The 23319-nt window shown below is 42.8% G+C and overlaps 1 protein-coding gene across 4 annotated transcripts in view; it reads right to left on the bottom strand.

Annotated features, from left to right (window-relative positions):
• RNF130 (ring finger protein 130) overlaps positions 1 to 22391 on the bottom strand; it is a 131964-nt gene extending 109573 nt beyond the window's left edge. For all 4 annotated transcript variants that reach the window (XR_012125105.1, XM_037002134.2, XM_037002133.2 and 1 more), the window contains exon 1: positions 21692 to 22391. Coding sequence is in view for 3 of the 4 variants with exons in the window: in XM_037002134.2 (XP_036858029.1) it covers positions 21692 to 21938 (247 nt within the window). In the remaining variant the exon portion in view is untranslated. The remainder of the gene's footprint in view (positions 1 to 21691) is intronic.
• Between the last annotated feature and the right edge of the window lie 928 nt (positions 22392 to 23319).

Here is a 23319-nt window from a genome sequence, read left to right as displayed (position 1 = left end):
AGTTTCACACAGGGCTATCATAAAAGTACTGCAAACCTGGCGGCTTAAACAACAGAAACTTAATTTCTCACAGTTCTGAAGGCCAGACATTTGAAATCAAGGTGTTGGCAGGGCCGTGTTCCCTCCGAAGGCCTTAGTGGAGAAGAAATCTGCCTTGCCTCCTCCAGCTTCCGGAAGCACCAGGGGACCCTGACTGGGACTGCTTCGTTCCAGCCTCTGCCTATGTCTCCATGCAGCTTTCTCCTCTATGTCTGTATCTTCACTTTTCTCTCTTAAAAAGATACTTATCAGTGGATTTAGGGCCCACCTGGGTAATCTAGATCTCATCTCAAGATTTTAATGTAATTACACCTGCAAAGACTTTTTTCCAAAAAGGGTTCCACATTCATAGGTTCTGGGGATTAGGATACAGACATATCTTCTGGGAGGCCACCAGTCAAATCACTAGAGATGCTACTGCAACCCTACCCTTCCTCTTTTGTGTTGTTGTCCAGTGTTCGATTCTGCCTTGCTTTTATTATCCCTCCCTAATACTTAATGTTTGGTACAGACAATGCTTGTTAAACTTTATCTAGAGATGCTGGTCAGTCTTTCCTTAATCAGGGTTCTCCAGAGAAACAAACCAACAAAATAATGTGCGCAGGTGGGTGTAAAGAGATTTACTGTAAGGAATGGCTCATGTGATATAAGCTGACAAGTCCTGAGAGTTGCAGGGGAGGTCAGCACGTTAGAGGGCTGATGGTGCGGCTCCAGTACAAAGGCTCACAGGCTTGAGAACCAGGAAAAGACTATGCTTCATTTTGAGTCTGAAGGCAGGGAAAACCACTGTTCCTGTTCAAAAGCAGTCAGGCAAGAGGGATTCTCACTTCCTTGGCTGAGAATCAGCCTTTTTGTTTTATTCAGACCTTCAACTGACTGGAAGAGGCCCACCCACAGAGGGCAATCTGCTTTAATCTGCCCTACTCAGGCTATCAATTCAAATGTTACTCTCACACAAAAACACCCTCACAGAAACACCCAGAATAATGTTCAACAAATATCTAGGCACCCTGTGGCCCAGTCATGGCAACACATAAAATTAACTATCACAGCCCTCCCTATATCTCACTTTTTCTTTCTGCGCTTCATTTCCTTTTTTATCCTACACCCTTTATAAATTGTTTCAGTGAGGATCTGTGAAAGGTAAACTCACTCTTTGTGGTAAACTAGTCGTTTTACATCTGAAAACATCTTTCATTTGCCCTCATTCTTGAATGACAGCTTAATTAGGTAAAAAATTCTAGATACTATTCTCTCAGCACTTTGAAGATATTCCATTATCTTTTCTTATGTTATGAGGCTGAACAAAACATTTTAATTGTGTAGGCTCTTTTTGTGCATCTACTTTTACTTTTGAATCTAGTATTTCAAAAAGTAAAATGTATTTATTTTTCTCCTAACTGGATTTTTACTTCTTTGGTTGTATACTAAGAAAACAAATTCATACAATAAATAATTGCCCTTTGTATAGCTATTAGGGAGAGGTCCACAATAAAATATCTTCTGGGCACCTAGAGTGCTGAATGTATCCATCAACATGACAAGAAGGCTCATACACAGGCCAACTGTCAGCAGGTTTAATTGTCAATAGCTATCCATTATCATTTGTCTTCTATACTTAAGTTACTGTATATCTCAAATGGGTTTTGATTATTTTTCACATCCTTAGAATTTATCTGCTGGATGTTCTCCATGACATAATAAAAAGCATCTTAAGAGTAACCTTAAATGATGTCTAATACAAGTCACTTTACCTAAAAAGCCATGTTCAAAAATAATTTATATTACAACAGATGCAACAAATAATTTGTGCAAGAGATGCTATAAGTCAAAATAACTACAAATCACAGCTAGGTCCTCGTACAAACACGCATCACAGTACGATACAAGTGTTAATTATTTAATTCACACCACTCCTCATTCCACAACAGCACTACAGGATTGGGTACCACTCTGAGGCTCTTTTCTGCTGGCTCCTTTCCTTTGCATTTTCCTCCCACCTCTCTACTGTTTCTCATTTTTCTCTTAGTTGGAGGTTCTCACCAAGATTCTGCTCCTGACCCCTATTCTTGGGGGACAATCTCATTCATTCCCATGGCTTTCACTATCACCTATCTGCAGAAAATGTCTAAATCTAAGTTTCTCTTTTGAGCTTTAGTTTTTCACTTTCCAGTGCTTGCTAGATATTACTCCATCAATACTGAATATCTTAAACTCATTATCTTTCTCCATCAAATGTCATCTTCTCACGTGGAATTTCTGACTGACAGCATCATATCCTACCTATACATCAAGACTGAAATCCCTGTTGAAAAATGAAGAGGGGCCTCTAGAGAGATCCAGCTCAGTCAACAGTGCTGTTACCTGGCTACCACCAAGAGCCCATCAAGACAGAGCAAAGCCACTGGCTGTAACTCAACAGGACAATGTAAGACCACCACCTTGGACCCAGAGAGGTCCCTGGAGGCACTGTTTCTCCCCAGCTTTACTGAGGTATAATTAGCAAGTAAAAACTACATATGTTTAAGGTGTACCACGTGATGATCTGATATACCTATACACTGTGAAATAATTACCACAGTCAAGCTAATTAACACATCCATCACCTAGTATAGTTAATTTTATTATTACTGTTGAGAACAACAGTTACTGTTGTGGTGACAACACTTAAGATCAACTCCCTTAGTAACTTACAAGTATATACTACCATGTTATTGACTATAGTCACCATGCTGTACATCAGACCCTCAGCTTTTATTCATCTTATAGATGAATCAGAAGCCATTACTTATTCTTGGGCAGAAAAGTAAAGGATGTGGAGTTAATATCCAAAATATATAAAGACCTTATAAAACTCAATAGCAAAGACATTTCTTTATCCTAGGGTCCTTGTTTTATGCAAATTTCTGTTTACATAATTCCCCACCAGTCCTTACACTTCACAGCTGCTAAGTGTGTGCTATTGTTGCTGTTCCTTGAATCAGTGATATGTGAGCTAAAAGAAATGCCCTCCCCTCACCCCCCCCCAACAGGTTACTAGGAACAGTAGCTCACACTAACAAGGGGGTAGTATTTGTCCAGAGGTTGGCCAACCAGTGATCAAAGGACTTTAAATAAACCGCTGAGGAAAGAGAGGCAGGAGAATATGAAAAAAAATCATGACATCAGTCCCTTTTGGAGAACTATGAGAGACCATTCACATGAGAAAACAAATGAGAACAAGAAGTTTAAGTTTTCATGATCTTGAGATGTCCATAAATCAATAAATGTAAGTAGTAAGAAAAACCTTCATAGTTTACCTTAAATATGCAAAATAATCAATGAGATTTGTTGAAGTGGGTCTCAAGATTGGCCTGTAATGATGGAAAAGCATAGTTTAACAAAGAAACTACTGTTCAGAGGGAAAAAAGGAGAAGCAGATATTTTGTGTCAAGATACTGTACATCCTTCAAGGAAGTCCAAGTGAACAGGAGAATGGAGAAACATGTCTGAGAGAGGTCAACTGGCCAAATGGAGTAAATATGAAGGTTCTTAACAAATCACAGAACTGGTCGACAAGATAGAGCACCAACAGGGGTTCCAAACTACCTACAACAGGACTGCAGAAATCTCCTTCACTTACAAGCAGCATGTCTAACAAGTTCCCAATCCACTTCACCATTCATTTCACCTCCCACAGGCTCACATCTAGGCATAACCAGGGTAATGAACCCACAGCCTAACACAAACCCAGCATGAGAGGTGACCAGTAACTGAAGAATACAGTCTATCAGTTTTAAGTTTGCAAAACACAGGACAAAGAAAGCTGGGTAGTTGCAAATCCTCTTGATGAGGAAGGAAATGAAGAAAGTCAGCAAGCACGTACAAGAGGAACTTCACAGGAGACACACAGAGCTGCGGTGGCAAATGCAGAGACAGCACAGACTCATGCGAACCCAGTGGAGTGGAAGGTTGCCAATAAAAACAGGCACAAGCGAAGGGGCTTCTATCACCCCTTTTTCAAAAGATTTTCTAAAGTTTTTTTTCAGAGTAAAAGTAGGATAGAAATGGTCTACTGTTCAGGGCCAAGAAAACAATGGATGAAAACATTTTCTTAACATCTTCTTCGGTTTTGCTTTTTCTATCAAAGATAATCACCTAAGAACTGAGATAAGCAGCGAGGCTAAAAAACCTTGACCATGGGTCCAGAGGCTGGGAGAAAGCAAATAAATTCTTGGGGTAGGTTTCTCTGTTTACACACTTTCATTCCACCTCACTAAAACTGTTTGTATCTTGTGCATTTGTGCTGGTTTCTTCAAGTGATCTCCCATCCCATTAAGATAATTTGTTATTACCCGGCTTTCTTCACTCTGGGATTTGCAAACTTAAAAATGATACAGCTGCTTTCTTCCAAATTACTGGCCACTTTGCTTTCCATCCCCAAATGCAAAGAACACTTCCCACCCTTCCTTATGCTGTGCTCCTCACAGGGCAGAGGCAGCCGACCACTTAACTTTCCCGACAGACACGTCTCTGGTCCCCTCCTGCTCCTTCTCAGGCTTCTTGGCTATCCAGTCACCCTTTGCTGAAAAGATTACTCTTTTCCCCACTGAATTGTCTTGGCATCTTTGCCATAAATCAATGGACCCTAAATGTCAGGGGTTATTTCTGGATCTCAGCTCTGTTCTATTGATTTGTACATCTATGCCAGTACCACACTAACTTGTAGCAAGTTTGGAAATCAGGAAATGGGAACCCTCTAGTTCTGTTCTTCTTTTTAAAAATGGTTTTGACTACTCTGGTACCACATGAACTTTAGCTTGTCCATCTCTGCAAAAAACCAGCTGGTTATTTTCTTACAATTATATTGGACCTGCCAGTCAGTTTGGGGAGCACAGTCATCTCAATATTAAGTCTTTGGGTTCATGAACATGGGTGTCTTTTCATTTATTTATATCTACTATAATTTCTTGTGATGATGTTTTACAGTTTTCCATGCCAGTGCCATTTTAAATGGTATTTTAAAAAATGCATTTTCTAAGTGTTTGTTCCTGGCATACAGAAGTATAGTTGAATTTTTTTTCTTGAATGTGTATTGATCTTATACCTGGTGACCTTTCTAAACTTCTTTGAAATTAAAAAAAAGTCAGTTATAGGTAATAAGAAATTAAGTTTTGTTGGTGTTTTGTTATGGATTAACAGTGGTTGATTTCCTCAAACCAAGTCACATGTTGGTGTATCTCATCTGGTACCTGAGGTGTGCTGCCTGAGTGAAGAGTGGGATCCCACAAGTATAAAGGGAATGGCAGTGGCTCCCTCACACATGTATTCAGTTTACACTCAGTTACGAGGATTTACAGGTGAGTCCATCTACTTTTAATAAACTGTCCCTCATTAAATGGATAAATGCCTTAAAACCCCTGCAACATAAAGTAAACACTGGCAGAGCCGATGTTTCTGCTCCTTTTAGCTACTACAAAAGGTTTTAAAGACACCCAACTCATCAGATATGGAAAAGAAAGCCAAAAAATCAGAAATACACATGGAAATTACTAGAAAAACAATTTATTATAGCTATCAATATTAACCTAAGTGCTGGGCCTTCAGATACTATGTCAGAGAAAACCAACAGCACTGTAAGTAAGTATAATGCATATACTGGGACATGTGCACATGCACAACGGAAGAAGCTTGTGTCTCGGGACTGTGGGGAATGGGCCAGATGGGGCAACAGTAGACACAGGGAGCCAGACAGGAGTCACACTTGTAAAAGTAGAGGGCTGCAACAGATGTGGAGAGAAATGGGCACATTTTATACTTAGGAGTCTGGAGCAACAGGAGTTGGTAATCAATTAGATATGGAGGTGGGTCTAGAGAAGAAGATGTCTCAGTTTCTGCTGCAGTGACTGGAAGGGGACTTGTGGGGAGCTCTGAGGGGCTGATAATGCTGAAACTTCTTGACCAGGATTGGGGTTACAAAAGTGTGTTCACTGTAGTCATCCATCAAGCTGCAGATTTATGGTTGTGTATTCTTCTGTGTATGTTATAACTAGTAAACATGTTTGTTAATTTTTAAAAACCTGGTTATCTTACTCATGTTAAAACTCTTCAACAATATTCTGACACATGCTACAACAGGGACGAACCTTGAGGACATTATGCCAAGTGAAATAAGCCAGCCATGGAAGGACAAATACTGTTTGATTTCACTTGTTTAAGGAACCCAGAGTAGCCAAATTCAGAGAGGCAGAAAGAAGGGAGGTTGCCAAGGGCTGGGGGCAAGGAGAAATGGGGAGTTTCTTTTATAAGGTGAAGAGTTCAGGAGACCAGTTGGATGCACAACATGAATGTACTGAACACCACTGAACTGTACACTTAGAAGTGGTTAAGATGGTCAATTTTATGTTATATGTATTAACCATTATTAAAAATTACACATACATACTCTTTAATAGTTTTCTATTCCTCTTGGGATAAAGTCCAAAATCATAACATAGCCTAGAAAGTATGGACCATCTTTGCACCTCGAATGTATACACTCCCCCTCTCCCCAAACTCCTTTCCAGTCCTCATGCACATCAAGGGTGATTCTGGACCCTCTGGTTTTCATGTATGTTCCTCTGACCTGGAATGGTCTTCCTTTCTGCTCTTTTCAGTTTAATACCTGCTCATGCTTCAGTCTCAGCTTAAACATCATTTCTTCAGGGAAGCCTTCCCCCTCGTCCTAGACCAGGTTGGTTCTGTCAATTTATGCTCTCTCAGCATCCTGATACTTCCTCCAACAATTACTATTAAATAATTACTTGTGTTATTATCTGTTTAACGCCTGTCTCACCACTAGACAACACACAGGACCTGACTCACACGGTTTGTCCCTCTGGACAGCGTGCAGGAACATCCTATCCTGTCCTGCCTGCCATACAGTAGGGGCTTAATAATTATTTGCTGAATAAGTATTTGAAGCAGCTGTTCTACGTGAGTTTATGATTTCAGATCTGTATGAATCATAGTCTTGTGACAACATTCAAACAAGAAATGGCATTACTGACAATGACATTTGAAAAATTATAGGAGGTATTAGAAAACTAATCTGTGTAAACAGCCTTTAATATTTATAAAATGATGAAGATGGACTGTGAAAATTGTGGACAGGTTAGGGTGCTCGAATCCATAGCAAAATGTCAGCAATGATTATTAAAGGAAAAATTTGTAGACACTGAGAAGAGAAAGCTGTAATCATGGGGTGCTAGCAAAGGTTCAGTATGTCTGGAAGGCAGAATAATGCTCCCCCACCCCGCTTCCTCAATAGGTCCCCATCCTAATCCCTGGGACCTGTGAACACATTAGGTTACATGGTAAGGGGGGATTAAGATGCTAATCAGTCAACTTAAAGGACATTACCCTGGACTATGTAGATGGACCCAATGTAAAGGGTCTTTCAAGTGCAGAAGAGAGAGGCAAAAGGTCAGAGTCAGAGACAGCTGAGAAGATGACTCACTGCTGGTTTCGAAGACAGAGTAAGGGGCCACAAGCCAAGGAGTGCAGGAGACCCCTAGAAGTTGGAAAAAGCAAGGAAGGAGATTCCCCCTTAGAGCCTCCAGAGGGGATTTAGCCTTGTCCATGCCTTGTTTTTAGTCCAGTGAGACCCATTTCAGATTTCTCACTTCTACAATTCTAGATAATAAATTTGCATTGTTTTAAGCCACCTAGTTTAGGGTAACTGGCTGGAGGGGTACTAGGAAACTAACATACTATGGGTAAACCACGAACAGTTTGCTTCTTTTCCTTCCTTGCCACAGCTCCTGGTAGCCAATCAGGAAAAGAGTAAATAAAATATATTGAAAGACATTATATTTGTTCCATCAAAGCATTATGTCTTTTATGATGTCTCAAGACAAAGAAATACATACTAAATGCAAAGTCAATAAAGTGAACTAGAGAACTCTGAAATGACCACCCTGAAAAGTGCTAGCAGAATGTCAACCCTTTTAGAAGGCTTAGCAACACACTGCAAGGGCTGTTCATCCACACTCTTAACACTTTCATCAATGACTCAGATCAGGGATTCTGAGCGTGGAGTCTGTGGGCTACCTGGGGCTAACTGGACCTCCTAAGTCTTACTGAAAATTTTGTGTATATCCACAGAAATATGTATTTTTCAGCAGAAAGGCCCACAGTTTCATTAAAGTCTTAAAGTGGACCCATAACCCCAGGTTAGGAACCACTGACTCAGGCGAAATATGGGAAGTATGCTCATCACATTGACTGGTGACACAAGTTGCTACAGAGTAAAGGCTGGACAACAAATAAGGATATGAAAAATATCTTGAAAGGCTGAATCCAATAAAGATAAAATGACACTGCTTAGGGCAGCCTCTATGAGACAGACGAGAGGGTCTGGTCAGCAGTAAGCTCAGTGCAAGCCAGTGATCACCACTACCAAGGTGATGGGCGGGGCTCTAGGCAGGGCTCAGAGATGGGAAATGGCCGTTCTGCTCTCTTCTGCTCTGGTTAACCAAGTTGTAATGCTGTGTCCAACTTTGGCTTTTCCTCTGTATTCGTGTCCTAGGGCTTCCGTAATAAATGCTCCAACAGACATTTACCGTCTCACAGTGTTTGGGGACAGATGTCAGAAATCAAGGTGTCCGCAGGGTTGGCTCAGGGGACTCCAACAAGTGGACCCACATCTCTCTCCTCGCTTCTGGTGGTCACCAGCCATCCTTGACAGTTCAGCTACTGCAGCATAACTCTAAGCTCTGTGTGCCTCTATCTTCCTGTGTCCGTCTCTCTGAATCCTCTCTTCTCAAGGACACCAGTCACTGGATTTGGGCCGACTGAACTAGTATGATCTTATTTTGTTCCTTAACCATTTCCTAGTAAGGTCACATACCGAGGTTCCAGGTGGACATGAACTTTTGTGGTAAACTATTCTACCCACTGCATCCTTTAAGTGGAGTATTGATAGGCAAATGCATTCTGAGATTTACAATACCATATTCTTAGGAATGGTCAAAAGAAATAGGGGCATGAAGCCTAATGATTAGAGGGTTTGAGTCAGACAAGGAAATTACTGTCTGCAAATATTTGAATAAATATTTTTTTCCCAAATGAAAGACATTCCAACATTCCATTTTCCAGAGATGAATATGATAGATTTCCCTCATTTGCTCACGCTTGAGCTTGATAGACTTGATAGACTTTAATGATTTGACAGAAAGGTTGAGGGTTCAGATGGGTGGCAAGACTTGATGATCACTGATGATCATTAAGTTCTATACTTTTATAGATTCTGTAACTCCCTTCGCATGTCTGTCAAGCCCTTTAACTGGTATACGCAGAACCAAGGAAGGGTGAAGCTCCCTGAATACAGCAGGCACTGTCAGGGGGAGCAGGTGGGGAAGGTGGGTGGGATGCCAGCCAGAAAGTACACATTATAAAGAAAATTCAGAAGCCCTAGGAACGGAAGAATAACTGACCAGCTTCAGCATGTTGAACAGAGTGAGGTGAATGGCCTGAGGACGGAGAGGCTGGAGACAAGACAAGGTAGTGAGTACCTTGTCTACCACAGAAGGAGCTCAGATTTCCACTCTGAGGACGGTGAGAACCCAATGGAGGGGTCAGGCAAGAGGTGACATGACTGGGTGAAGCCTCAAGATTATTCTGGCAAATGAAGGGAGAAAAAGACTGATGGAGGCAGAAGCAGGGAGACCATGAAAGGGGAAGGGATGACAGCTGCCTGCACTGTGATGGCAGGTGCAGAATGCCAGGCTACCTCCTGCTGGTGAACCATGGAGCTCAGCTACAGAAAGTGAGGAAAAGCAGCAAGGATGACTCCTACCCATGTTTAAGGAGGGGACAGTGATGTCATTTACTGAGGTGGGGAAGACTGGGGAGCAGTGGTAGTGACTGGAAGGCCAAAGAAATGCCAAGAGTTCCATCTGAGGCTTATCAGTCTGTGGATGTCTGTGAAACATTTAAGTTAAAGACATCAAGTGGGCAGCTGAAGGTGTGAACCCAGAGCTTAGAGGAGAGGCTTGGGCTAAAAGTAGATATGGGAACAGGTGACAGGAGGCAGGTGGACAGGAAAAACTGCTGCCTTAGAGAGTTATTATTTCTTTAGGAGAAAGTATTTTTGGATATTGGGCTTTGTTAAGTGCCCATTTGTTTTTGCTTAGATTTTATGACCTCAAACCTCAGTCAGCTGGATTCTAAGATCTTCTCCAGCAATATCAGCTGTTTGGCAATAGGAAGCACAGAGCAGATAAATGTCGTGGTCCATCCAGGACTGAGATTTTGCCAAGTGAGTGTGATACAGGACAGGGGGAAAGGGTGACTATCACAAAGAATCATGGCATCTACATCAAACAAGGACAGAAGCGGAAGCCAGGAGGGGCTGAAAGAGCTCACTGTCCAGTGGGGCCAAGGCATGGGCTCTCTTACCATGCTCGATTCCATCACTGTGAGGCCCTACCATGGCGACTGTGGAGGGAGGGAGCTGCCAGAGAAATGGGTAACACACAAGCCTGGCAACGCAGTCGCAGCCAGAATAAATTATTTTAGGGCCACAGACTTACATCTGTTTATGAAATAAAATCAGTTAATTCCACAGGAACATTTCCTGATTTCCTTGTCTATGCCAGTGCCTACTAAGTAGGAGAACCTGACACAGGGCTTAGCTAGTGCAGAATCCTACATCTCACAGCATGGCACTGGAGTTGTAGAAGAGCTCAGACTTTGGGAAGACATGGAGCTTCCTCAAAGGGAAAAAAAAAATGGGAGCAGAATCCATTTTCAGTGCCCAGAGGAGAAAGAGTGAGAATCATACTATACACACAGATAAAAAAAGACAAATTCACCCAATGGCACACAGTGAAGTGCACATACTCCATCACCCACTGACCTAGTTCCCAGAGGCAACCACTTTTTCAATCTCTGGTTTTAGTCCTTCCCGAGTTCACCCTCCACAGTTCTTAACAGGTTTTTGGCATTATTTTCCGGTCTGGCAACTTGAGACATTATCTGTGGGTTTATGATATCACAAATTAAGATTCTGCTCAACTCTTACACTTCTCCAGCTATGCTCTCTCCTGATTATTTCATTGTTTTCCTTGTGGTTGAACCTTTTTGGTTTCTGCAACTACAGTCCATCTCTTGAACCTTCACCCTGTTATATGAGATAAAGATACTGGCCTTCACCTGCCCCCAAAACCCTTCTGCTTCATTTCTCCACCTGTGTCAGCTTCTATAGGTGCATATTCTTAAGGCTGATAACATTTACATTCTGTTTGGCAACTGAAGATTGATTTTAATTCTGTTTTTTAACTACAGATTAATTTTAAATAGTGAAAACCAACAAAACCCATAAAAGCATTATCATCATCATCATAAAGGTATTACAGAAGAGCTGAGTCCTGTGCTATGATTCCATTTTCCTCTCTAGGATCCACTACCTGCTCAAAACCACACCACACATCAGCTTGTTTCACATTTGGTCCAAGTATTCTTGGTCTTGGATTTCCCCTTTTTCTTACTAAGAGAAGGCATGCCCTTTTGAACGTATTAGTAGTATCTTCCAGTTTCCTACTCATACTAACCACTGCTTGGGATTCATTCTATTCTTCTTGAAGCAAGAGAATAAACAAACAGAATCAACCTGTAGACACTTACTTGTTGCCTTTAGAGAGTTTGCCTTTTCCTCTATGAATGTTTTGCATTGACAATCAACAGTTTCCAAAATATGAGAGAAAAGAGAAATGTCACCTATGATCCAATCAGTGTGACACAACCATTTTTACTTTTGTGTTACTTTTGAGTCCTTGTCCACTGTAAAATTTCACATAATTCAATTACTACATACTTTTTTAGGACACACAGCTTTCACGACAATCCCTTTCAATGGCTGTATAACATTCCACCAAGTGATTAGACCATAATTCATTAAACCCACTTGGGAAGCAGTACAAAGAAGTGGCTGAAGTGTGGCGCTGCAGTCAGACAGAGCTACATCAAGTCCAAGCCCTGCAGACTCCCCACAGTCACACAGCTGGGGGGTAACTTTACTTGCTTTAATTCACCCAACACTAATTATACAGTGCTGTCCTATGCTGCAGGTACCACATTCAGGACTGAGTATACAACAGTGGACACAGGGGACAGAATCCCTGCCCTCAGAAATAAACAAAAGAGATACATAATTTCCTATCATGTCAGTGCTATGAAGAAAAAAAGCACTAAAGGAGAGACTGGAGTGCCCCCAGTTGCCATCCACAAAACAAGGGTAAGTACTTCCTAGGGCCATGATCATCCACATACGACCCCTGGCACCATTCCTGGTACACAATATGTAACACATATCACCCACACCACGGCCTGGGATAAACCGAGCGCTGCAGCAGGAAGAGCATCCTTTCTGTACATTCCTTTCCTCTCCTTTTCTCAATCAACACAAATCCAGGTTTGAGCTCACTGCTAGGAGTTTGATATGGATCTTTTTTATATTCCTTTCTCTCCTCATCACGTTCATGTTTTCTTTCCACTCCCTGAACAAATCAAGTATACTAATAATAACTTTTGACATCCTTATCCGCAACTCCACCAGTTGTTTCATTTTTGGGACTGTTTCTACTGATTGCTTTTTGTCTGGCTATAGGTTTTATTTTCTTGTTTCTTAGAATGTCTCGTAATTTTTTATTGGATATTGGTCTTGGGCTTAATGGTTTTGGGAGCTGAATTTTGTTATATTCACATTTTGTTGGGCTTTGTTCGGGACTGGTTAAGTTACTTGGAATCAGTCGGATCCTTTTAAGGTTTGCATCTACGCTGTTGAGGGGTCCAGAATAGGGTTTGGACCCACTCCATGCCCTGTGCATTAGTTCTTTCTACTCTGATTAGTGAGAACTATGAACTATCCCCAGCCCCATGATATTTTTCCACCCACTAATTTCTGTCAGTTCTTCGTAAAATGTGCACATTAGCACTCAACCAAAGGCTCGAAGGGACCCCTGCCCCTCTCCAGAGTGCTTGCTCCATGCAGCTCCCTCCTCTCCAGTACTTTACCTCCCCCAACTTTCAAGCCACTTGGCCTCCTGGAGCCCTGATTTCTGTCATCAGGTCAGGGAGACCAGCATTCTTTCTGGATTCCCCCTCTCTGTGCCACAGCATGGAAACTCTCCATGTAGTCACCTGGGGCTGCCAAAGGCTTTGTTGTTTGCCTCCTTTCTTTCAGGAATCACTGTCCTGTGCTGTTTGTTGACCTATTTCTAAAACTGCTGTTTCATGACTCTGTCAGGTTTTCCAGTCAGTTAAGGTGGGGAGGGAATCCGGTTCCTGTTACTCCATTATGGCTGGAAGTAGAACTAAACAAGTTTGTCTTTAAATGACACATTTTCAATGAAACCTTTCTAGACTGCAAGTCCAAATCATTTCTCTGGTCTTCATGCCATTTATGATGTAGCACAAGAGGCCCTACAGTGTGCTCTGAACATCACCCCCTCCACACACACACACACCTTCCTCAACACCGGCCATCAGTTTTACCACCAGACCCAGCACCACGGAGTGAATGCAATTTCACCAACTCCAGGGGCGCTAGTGCCATGCACAGTCCTAGGCACTTGACAGAAGCAAAGATGACACTGTCTCTAACTTCCAGAGTTCCTGGTTTGGGACGATTTAGGAACCAGATTCTCATCCATAAATCCCTACCATAGTTTTTAATGTGGAAAACAAAGGTATAAACAAACCTTTAAAACAGGGTTGTCCAACAGTTTCTTAAAGGGCCAGAGAGTAAGAAGTTTAGTCTTGCAAGTCATAGAGGCTCCTGTCACAACCATTCAACTCGAAAGCAGCCACAGATATGCGAACGAATGGCCATGGCTGTGTCCCATAAACTCTGTTTACAGTAACAGGTGGCAGGCCCCTTGCGGCAGTGTGCAGACCCCTGCTTTAGAACAAAACCCACCTGTACGATGAAGACTGCCAGTGCCACCTTCTAAAATGGCACATCCTGTGTCACCAGAGAGCTTATCTCTTCAAAGAGAAAACCAAGCCCTCAGAGGCAGGAATTGCATACCATGTCTTTTGCACACACCATAGGATTTGCGTAACACAAGCACAGAGTAAATGCTTATTAAGTGCTTCTTAATTATTCCCATTTGACATTTGAAAGGCCTCCTTTGTTTTATTCAAAATTGCCTCCAACAGTAAAGAGAGTTACCCTTACTACAACTTATGGAAAATAATCAATGTCTAATGTATAAAATACTTAAAGGATGGTAAACGTTTTGATGGTCCTGAAAAACTTAGTTTCATTTTGTAAGTAAGTCAGGACTGCTCATACATACTTAAAAGAACCAGCTCCGAGGATCATACATTCATCCCACAGAAGCAGACATGCCCCAAATCACTACTGGACTTCACTTTTGAGATATTATCTAAAGAGACCATTCACAAGCATATAAGAAAAAAAGGCTGCAAAATAACTTTCAATTGTCAAAATTCAAATCTATCTAGAAAAATTAAAGATTTGATACATTGCATATTCTAGAACTGTTCAATCAAAAAGATAATCTCCCTGAACAATTCTAGAGGTGTTTAAATGTATGTCTTCGTTGCTGCACAGATACACATGTGTGTACACATAGCCCCATGTGACTGGCTTGAAAAGAACACTGTCCTTAATAAGCATATTTTGGCAGATTTGTTTAAAAAGATTTGTCTTACTACTTTAGTTACACCTTGTTCAAGGTGGAAGAATCTTAGAAGCTTAATCTAACCTTCTTTCAAATGAAGGATTTCCCTTTTGTAATATGCAAAACAATGCTCTGTACTTTGCTCAACTCTTAAAGCTCATGTCCAGAACTAAACATAAACTGAAGGTGTGCTCGGCGTGTAGGACTGGGAGGAGTGCTGCCCAGGATCCCGATGCCTAAAGACATGCAGGATCAAGGTGGCCTGGCCGTGGAGCTCACAGGCTTTGTCCTGTGACCAGCAGTTTAGGCTTACTGCCCTTAACTCCCTTCGATGCAGGTGATTTTTAAACAAATTCAGGATTGTCTTTTCTTTCCTATTAATTTTTTTCTTAGGGTCATCCCATCATTCTGCCCATTGAGACCCTAAGGAATGGACCTGTAGTCCAATATATCAGTTAAATATTCATGTCTTTATTAAAACTACTGTGACTACAATCATAGACCTTCACAATGGGAAGAGGAGCCGGAGGAGAGATGGAGGGCAGCAAGGACATACGGTGCTTCTGAGGAGCTTTGCCACAAAGAGAAGCAGAGGAATAGGATGGTGGTGGGATGGATATTTGGTGGGGAGGTCAAATGTTTTTTTTTAATGTTAAATAGTTACATGCTAATAGATCATCCAAAAGTGAAGGAAAAATACGGTATGTAAAAACACTTTCTAAACTGTAAAATTCAATATAAATGTAACTCACTGTATATATCTTCTTTATGTTCTTGCTTGGTTTATAATTTATGTCAAAATTTGTTTTTTAGAGCCTCCAGCTCCCTCTGAATTCTCTTTCTTTTCCATCTCTGCTCCCAGGATCAGCCCTGCCATTCCTCCAAATATTCTGAAATCTCTAACTATATCCAACAGCTTTTGCCATTATGAATTCTAACATTACAGGGTCCCTTTCATCCAAGTTCTTGTTTCCACTTCAATCCCCTCACTCTTCATCAGTATCTTAAAAACCAAGTTCAGGTTTAATGGATTCATCCAAGAAAATCACTTTTTAAAACATAAAAACTTATTTAAAAAATTTTATTGCACCTCTACAGTCAGCAAAGTGGCAAAAAAAAAAAAAAAGCTTATTGTTTGGACTGTTCTCTAAGCCTGTAACATCCAATCCTGAAAATTTCTATGTGAAGCAAAGAGTGGCTGACACCTAATTTTTCCCACCATCTGCATACATAATGACATCAACCAGGGCCAAACCCCACTCCAGGCTCAGACAAGTTAGTGGGCACTCACACAGTGTCCATTTACACTGTCTGCTCCACAGCAAGTACTAGTTAGTTTACACTGTTTTTAGACCCTTTCTGTAATTTAGTATTAAGAAAGCAATTGTGACCTGCATATAAATATAAGGCATCCTCCTTCAAAGTTCCATTTCTGAAAATGAATTCTTTATCAATTAAATTTGTTAGACCAAACAAATGAATCTCCACTTGCAAATGCATTCTATTTAATGACAAAGAATATATTTTCAAAGTACAATACTTGCTTATGCAGTATTTTATAAAGTTTAACACTTTCCAAAATATACTTTAAAAATACCAAAGCACTATTCCAGGGATGCAAGGATGGTACAATATTCGAAAATCCATCAACATCATCCACCACATCAACAAAAAGAAGGACAAAAAACACATGATCATATCCATAGATGCTGAAAAAGCATTTGACAAAATACAACATCCATTCATGACAAAAACTCTCAACAAAATGGGTATAGAGGGCAAGTTCCTCAACATAATAAAGGCCATATATGACAAACCCACAGACAACATCACACGTAACAGTGAGAAGCTGAAAGCCTTTTCTTTAACATCGTGAACAAGACAAGGATGCCTACTCTCTCCACTTTTATTCAACACAGTACTGGAGGTCCTTGCCTCTGCAATCAGACAACACAGAGAAATAAAAGGCATCCAGGCTGGTAAAGAAGAAGTTAAACTGTCCCTGTTTGCAGATGACATGATATTGTACATAAAAAACCCTAAAGAATCCACTCCAAAACTGCTAGAACTAATATCTGAATTCAGTAAAGTTGCAGGATACAAAATTAATACACAGAAATCTGTTGCATTCCTATACACTAATGATGAACTAGCAGAAAGAGAAATCAGAAAAACAATTCCATTCACAATTGCATCAAAAAGAATAAAATACCTAGGAATAAACTTAATGAAGGAAGTGAAGGACCTATACACTGAAAACTACAGGACATTCATGAGAGAAATTAGATACCAATAAATGGAAACACATTCCGTGCTCATGGCTAGAAAGAATTAATATTGTCAAAATGGCCATTCTGCCTAAGGCAATCTACAGATTCAATGCAATCCCTATTAAAATACCAACAGCATTCTTCAACAAACTAGAGCAAATAGTTCTAAAATTCATATGGAACCATGAAAGGACCAGAATAGCCAAAGCAATCCTGAGAAGGAAGATTAAATGGGGGGGGGATTATGCTCCCTGACTTCAAGCTCTACTACAAAGCCATAGTAATCAAGACAATTAGGTACTGGCACAAGAATAGACCCATAGACCAATGGAACAGACTAGAGAGCCCAGATATAAACCCAAGCATATATGGTCAATTAATATATGATAAAGGAGCCATGGACATACAATGGGGAAATGAAAGCCTCTTCAACAACTGGTGTTGGCAAAACTGGACAGCTACATGCAAGAGAATGAAACTGGATTACTGTCTATCCCCATACACAAAAGTAAACTGGAAATGGATCAAAGACCTGAATGTAAGTCATGTAGCCATAAAGCTCTTAGAAGATAACATAGGCAAAAATCTCCTGAATTTAAACATGAGCAACTTTTTTCTAAATGCATCTCCTTGAGCAAGAGAAACAAAAGCAAAAATGAACACATGGGACTACATCAAACGTAAAAGCTTCTGTACAGCAAAGGACACCATCAATAGAACAAAAAGGCATCCTACAGTACGGGAGAACATATTTGTAAGCAACATATCTTGACAAGGGGTTAACATCCAAAATATATAAAGAACTCACATGCCTCAACACCCAAAAAGCAAACAACCCAATTAAAAAATGGGGGGAGGATATGAACAGACAATTCTGCAAAGAAGAAATTCAGATGGCCAACAGGCACATGAAAAGATGCTCCACATCACTAATTATCAGGGAAATGCAAATAAAAACCACAGTGAGATATCACCTCACACCAAGTTAGGATGGCCAGTATTGAAAAGACTAAGAATAACCAATGCTGGTGAGGATGTGGAGAAAGGGGAACCCTCCTACATTGCTGGTGGGAATGTAAGCTAGTTCAACCATTGTGGAAAGCAATATGGAGTTTCCTCAAAAAACTAAAAATAGAAATACCATCTGACGTGGGAATTCCACTCCTAGGAATTTACCCAAAGAATATAATTTCTCAGATTCAAAAAGACATATGCACCCCTATGTTTACTGCAGCACTATTTACAAAAGCTAAGATACGAAAGCAACCTAAGTGTCCATCAGTAGATGAATGGATAAAGAAGATGTGGTCCATATACACAATGGAATATTATTCAGCTATAGGAAAGAAACAAATCCTACAATTTGCAACAAGATGGATGGAGTTGGAGGATATAATGCTCAGTGAAATAAGCCAGGCAGAGAAAGACAAGTACCAAATGATTCCCCTCATATGTAGAGTATAACAAGGAAGCAAATCTGAAGGAACAAAACAGCACAGACTCACAGACACCAAGAAGGGACTAGCAGTTACCAAAGGGGAGGGGTGGGGGAGGGTGGGTGGGTAGGGAGGGGAAGGGGTATTCAGGGGTGTTATGAGTGGCACACATGGTGTTGGGGGGATCATGGGAAAGACAGGGTAGCACAGAGAAGGCAAATAGTGACTGTGGCATCTTACTACACTGGTAGGCAGTGACTGTAATGGGGTATGGGGGGGACACGATAACATGGGTGAATGTAGTAACCACATTGTTTTTTTCATGTGAAATCTTCATGAAAGTGTATATCAATAATACCTTAATAAAAATAACAAAAAAACAATAACAACAAAAAAATACCAAATCATCTAAGGAAAATTTCTAATTTGCCCTTCAAAGGTATAGGACAAATAAATCTTGGTCAGAAATTCTTAGATACCTAATTGATAGTAGCACTGCCAATTAACAAGAAAGGTTTCTGATTTCACAAAGTTTTAGATTTAAAATGAGTCAGTGTTAAGCTCTAGGATACTGTGAATTTTTATGTTCATTTCTACCACTTACCCTCAAAATGAATTTTCATCAATTGCACATCTATTTACCACAGCTGTTTCTGGCCAGGAATTCTCTCTCACAACTTTTGGTAATTTGAACATAATTTTAAACATGTCAACACACCATAAGTCCTCAATAAACAATGTTAATTCCTTTCAATTCAAAATTATAAGAGCATAAAGGTCATAAGGAATATTTTTTTCTCAAAACAGAAAACTCTGAGCTCATAAACTCAAGAATATCATTATGTGAAATACCCAGACTTTATCCCAAGTTTAAGTCATTTTCTTTTTTTTTAATGAGGTATAATCGACATAAGCCATTCTCTTAAACATGTATAATTTTCATCAATTTCTACCACCATTCTTGTTTTAAAATACATTCCTAAGTTCCTGCTGCAAAATCAGAAAATTGTCTTGGATTTCATGTAAACCCATGCTTTAGAAACAGCACACAGGTAAACTGACTTATGAAAGAACCCCACTCGAATGTGAGCTTCAAGATGATGGCAGATTTTTGGTCTATTCACTGCTGTGGCCCCTCCCTCTTCCCCAGCGTGCCTTGAATGGTACTTGGTACATGGGATTGCAAACGATATTTGCTGGACTGAAAGAACTTATGCGTGTAGACCCCTTACTGCAAAACCAGACCCAAACCACCAGTAAGATCCCATCACCAACAAACACCATGGGAAAACCTGGAGTAATCTCATGTTGTGCAAAGACACAGTGAGCCCCTAGAGAATAGAGGAGAGGAAGGCAACACAGGGGAAATGACCTAGACTCAGTCTTTGCACACTGCACCAATGTGTTCATGCTGATGCGGGGTCTAAAACCCCACCGATTTAGACATTCACTTACATTAACAAGTCTTCTAAGAATGCAGGAATCATTTAAGCCTCTCAACCACCTTACGAAGTAAATATTTCATCATACTATTTTGCAGATGCATGAAGCTAAGTAGCTGAACTTCTTTGCCAGCATCATACAGTACGTAACAGCATGAATCTGAACCTTTACCCTACCATGCTACCTGTCCCCACAGTGGCAGGGGAATAGGACTAACTTTCATCCACACATCAGTGCACATCAGTTCCCCATCGTTTTATCCAAACAGCTAAAACAACCTTCCTCAAAGACAGGGCTTTTGTTTGGGGTGACGGGCAAGCAACAAGTACTTTTAGAACGTGGAACACTTTGGAGGCAAGACTCTATTAAAGTGAAGGTCATGGATTTGGGGTGCCTGAGGAAACCAACACTCAAAGACAAACCACAGATTTCAAAACATTGCACAGGGGCAGCTCTAGCTCCAGAACAGCTTGCCTCTCTCTCTTCCTCTTCCTACCCTTCCACGTGACCCTCAGGATTCTCTGCACTAGAAAATAGGCTACCATTGTTAGTGACATAGTTTGGCAACATTATGTGTCCCAACCACAGTGACTGGCACAGAACAGGCACGCAAATATTTACTGAATGAAGCAAAGATCAAAGTTGTTTCCCTGGGCAAGCTGGGACCCCAGCTGCCGTTTTTAACAAAGTGGAAATGAGAAATGCATTTGAGCACCTGGTGTAAAAATGGTGCAAAATGGTTATTGGTGGAAAAATGAACTTTTAAAGGGCGGGTCTACATTGGGGACAGGCTTCAGGGAAAGCCTTTTTCCTCAGCCAGACGGCTTCCAAGGAGAAAACAGCTTAGCACTTTTAGCACACAAATACAGATCTCGGAAGGCGCATGCTGTTTTAACATGTTAAGAGTATAAAAACAAACACCATTACCTTATTTAGGTCGCCTAGTTTAGGTCATCTTAACATGAATAGCAGCTTAAAAAAACAACAACCGTTCTTAGCATTCTCAGGGTGAGAGGAGGGTGGGGGTAGGGTAGAAGATAACATTTTCCAAAAAGTTCGCAGTGGGCCAACGAAACAAAAAAAAAATCACAGTCCACGGTGTGTAAAAGTTCCCTTGAAAACACGACCAGTAATTTATTCAAATTTAATGTTTTCTACCAGTCAAACCGAGCCCATGTTTATAAGACGTGAGGAAAAGCCAAACGGCTTCAAAGACACTTCTTGAAAATTTTATCCCGTTTCTCTTTTTGGTCGTCCACCCTTGACCTTAAGACCTGGCTACTGGTTCCAATTGGTACGGATTCTTCATAACGTGAGATTTTCAGGCTTAAAATTACAGTAAACTACTGGGGCCGACCGAGAGCCAAAAGCAACAAGGAAGATGCCCATTTTTCTCTTCCACCCTTCTTCCATTTGCCACCTAAGAAAAATCGCACGTTTTTACGTTAGGAAAGGGACCCATCTTTCGAGATCCTATGCAGCGTTTAGCCTGATCGGGGGCAAACCTGCCGATGCCGAAATACAGGTTTAAGTCCTCATCCACCATGAATTAGTTCTGCGCTCTTCCACTACCCCCTTTGTCTGAGCTGTCCCTGCAAACTCGCAGCTGAATGCCTCGCTATAAACAAGCTATCTAAACGAAAAGGAACGTTTTCTAGTCTTTTAAAAAAAGAGAAAACGCGGAGAGCGCTTCTGGAGCCTGGTTCCCAGCCGCAAGCAGGCAGGGCTGCACACGACGGAAAGCGCGACCCTGGGGGCGGGCGGAGCGGCGAGCTCGGCCGGGGAGGGGGCCCCGCGGCCCCGCGCCCGGCCTCTTTGCCGGCCTGGCGCTCACCTCCGTGGATGGGCAGCGGCGCCAGCACCTGGCCGCGGACCTCGGCCTTGGGCGAGTCGAGCCCGTAGCGCCCGCGGTCGATGCGAAACGTGAGGGGGGCGCCGCGGCCGGGCTCTTGCACTGTCACGTTGATGAGCGCCGTGTAGTACTCCTGGTTCGTGTTGTCCGCCCGCGCCGGCCACAGGCTGCAGGTCAGCAGCGCGAGCGCGGCGAGCCGGGCCGTGCCCGCCCGCGCCGCGCCGCTCATCGTCCCTCCGGCCGCTGCCGCCGCCGCCGCTCGCGGACCGAGCTCCAGGGCCGGCGCCGAGAGGCGGGGCGGGCGCGGCCGGCGCTGCGGCGGGAGCACGCGCGCGCGCGACCTGCGAGCGGAGGGGAACGAGCACGGCCCCCCTCGGCGCCGCGGCCCCGCCGCTCACCGCCCTTACGTCCGCGGCCCGCCCGGGTCACGCGCCTATGGGCCTAGGGCGAAGACGGTGGTCAGGCCGCACGCGGCCGTTTCCTCGGGGCTCCGCCAGGGCTGTGGGGACCGGCCGCCTCCATCCCCCGGGGCCGGTCCCGCCGAGTGTCGGGGACGTCTCCCTCAGACGGCGGGGACTCGGGGAGACTGCGCCAGAAATAGGGTCCGTGGAGCATAAAGTGGCGCTCGACAGGCAGCCGCCTGCGGCGCGTGCTCGCCGCCCCGCCCCGCGCCGAACGAGCGGTAACGCGCAGGCCCGGGCCACAGCCCCGCCCCCACGCGCATGCGCGCGGGGCCCTGCCCGCTCCCGCCCGCCTGCACGAGGGCCCCAGCTGGCGTTTAGGTCGCTTCCCGGGCGCAGCCGCTGCTGGTCAGTCGAGAGTGGTGGGCACAGGCCTGGGGCCTGGGAGCTTTCCAAGGGCCTATACAGAAATTTGACACGAGAATACAAAAGAAAAGCAGTTATCTTTACAACTAATTTAAAAGAAATGTCTATTAGATTTCAACTGGTCAACTGGCAGGCATATAATTGATATCATGACAGGGTTGGGTTGGGGGTAGATGGTCTCCTTAAATAAGAACTGGGGACTGCTGCACCTGAACTGTAAGGGCACCTGAGTGGTTGAGAAGGCCCTCTGCAGACTGGGTGAAGCCTCCAGTGGTACTGGGCAAGTAGAGCGCGATGAAATCTGCCACCCCAAACACCTGCCACCCCACACACTCGCCTTCCCCCCAGCACGCACACACCGTGTCCGTTAGGCTAGGCACCTTTCTGCAACATAAAGGAAGGGGAAGGGTGGCTAGCTTCAGGTGTGGCTGAATACCGGGAGGATGTACTGGAGGAGGTGGGAGGAAGGATGGCATCTTCTGACCAGCCAGCCCTGGATCCCTCACCTAGAGTGAGAGGAGTGGAGTCAGCCTTGCCAGCCACATATCCTGAGACTCCTGGAGAGGGGCTGCTTCCCAAAGGAAGCAGAGGCACTGTTTCCAGGCAACGGGTTTGGATGCAATGCAGGCTAGTATCAGAGTGTACATGTGTCTTCTTATTGATATCCCCCTCCAAGTCCTTCCTTTTCACCCCCACTACCATTTTCTGTCTAATCCGGGTCCTGACCTGTTGAGACTGGATTGCACTTATCTACTTGCCTCCCTGTATACAGCCTCTTGACCC

The sequence above is a fragment of the Manis javanica genome, chromosome 14, assembly GCF_040802235.1.
Source record: "Manis javanica isolate MJ-LG chromosome 14, MJ_LKY, whole genome shotgun sequence".
NCBI classification, from domain to species: Eukaryota; Metazoa; Chordata; class Mammalia; order Pholidota; family Manidae; genus Manis; species Manis javanica.
Note: the sequence above shows the minus strand (reverse complement) of the source record. Positions and strands in the feature narration are given on the sequence as shown.